This window comes from Phaethon lepturus, unplaced genomic scaffold (genome assembly GCF_000687285.1).
Source record: "Phaethon lepturus isolate BGI_N335 unplaced genomic scaffold, ASM68728v1 scaffold32596, whole genome shotgun sequence".
NCBI lineage: Eukaryota > Metazoa > Chordata > Aves > Phaethontiformes > Phaethontidae > Phaethon > Phaethon lepturus.
This window is the reverse complement of record NW_010547413.1, coordinates 4,318-4,911: the sequence shown is the minus strand read 5'-3', so window position 1 is coordinate 4,911 and position 594 is coordinate 4,318. Positions and strand designations below refer to the sequence as shown.

At 64.3% G+C, this 594-nt stretch overlaps 1 protein-coding gene across 1 annotated transcript in view; it reads left to right on the top strand.

The window, feature by feature from the left end:
* Window positions 1–175: 175 nt before the first annotated feature.
* The window catches only part of LOC104622765 (KN motif and ankyrin repeat domain-containing protein 3-like), a gene marked incomplete at its 5' end in the record, with an annotated part of 2,914 nt that continues 2,495 nt past the window's right edge, over window positions 176–594 (top strand). Inside the window, one exon of the mRNA XM_010289643.1 lies at window positions 176–318. Within this exon, the coding sequence (XP_010287945.1) occupies window positions 176–318 (143 nt within the window). The remainder of the gene's footprint in view (window positions 319–594) is intronic.

Sequence of the window (594 nt, the reverse complement as noted above, 5' to 3'; positions counted from 1 at the left end):
CACCCCAGCCCTTTGGGAGCCCAGATCTGATGGGGGGGATGCGTCAGCAGGTCTGTGCCCGTGGAACAGCTCGCAGCGCCCTGGGCAGGACAGGAGTCTGGCACGTGGCTCAATCCGTGCCTCCCACCAGCCCCACAGCACCCTGAGCCCCCCCCCGCTCTGCCCATCCCCACAGGGGTCTGTAATGTGGACCACCAGAACAAAGCTGGCTACACAGCTCTCATGCTGGCTGCGCTGGCAGCTGTCGAGCAGGAAGATGACATGAATGTGGTCAGGAGGCTTTTCAGCATGGGCAATGTCAACGCCAAGGCCAGCCAGGTAGGTGTGGGCTGGGGACCACCACATCCTGACCCTCTCCCCCCACCAGCAGCCAGGGCCACAATTGGCTCCTCCAAGGGCGGAACTGTGGCTCCAAAACCTGGAGGGGCCAGTACATGGGGAGGGCATCACATTAGGAGGTCCTTCTGCCTGGCATCAGGGCTCTCAGGTCTTGCCCACACCTCACCTCAAGCCAAGGAGGTGCTCAGAGTCCGTGCGGGCACGGGGGACGGCAGTGGTCCCTCCCCAGGGCAGCAGGAAGCGCGGGCCCACACG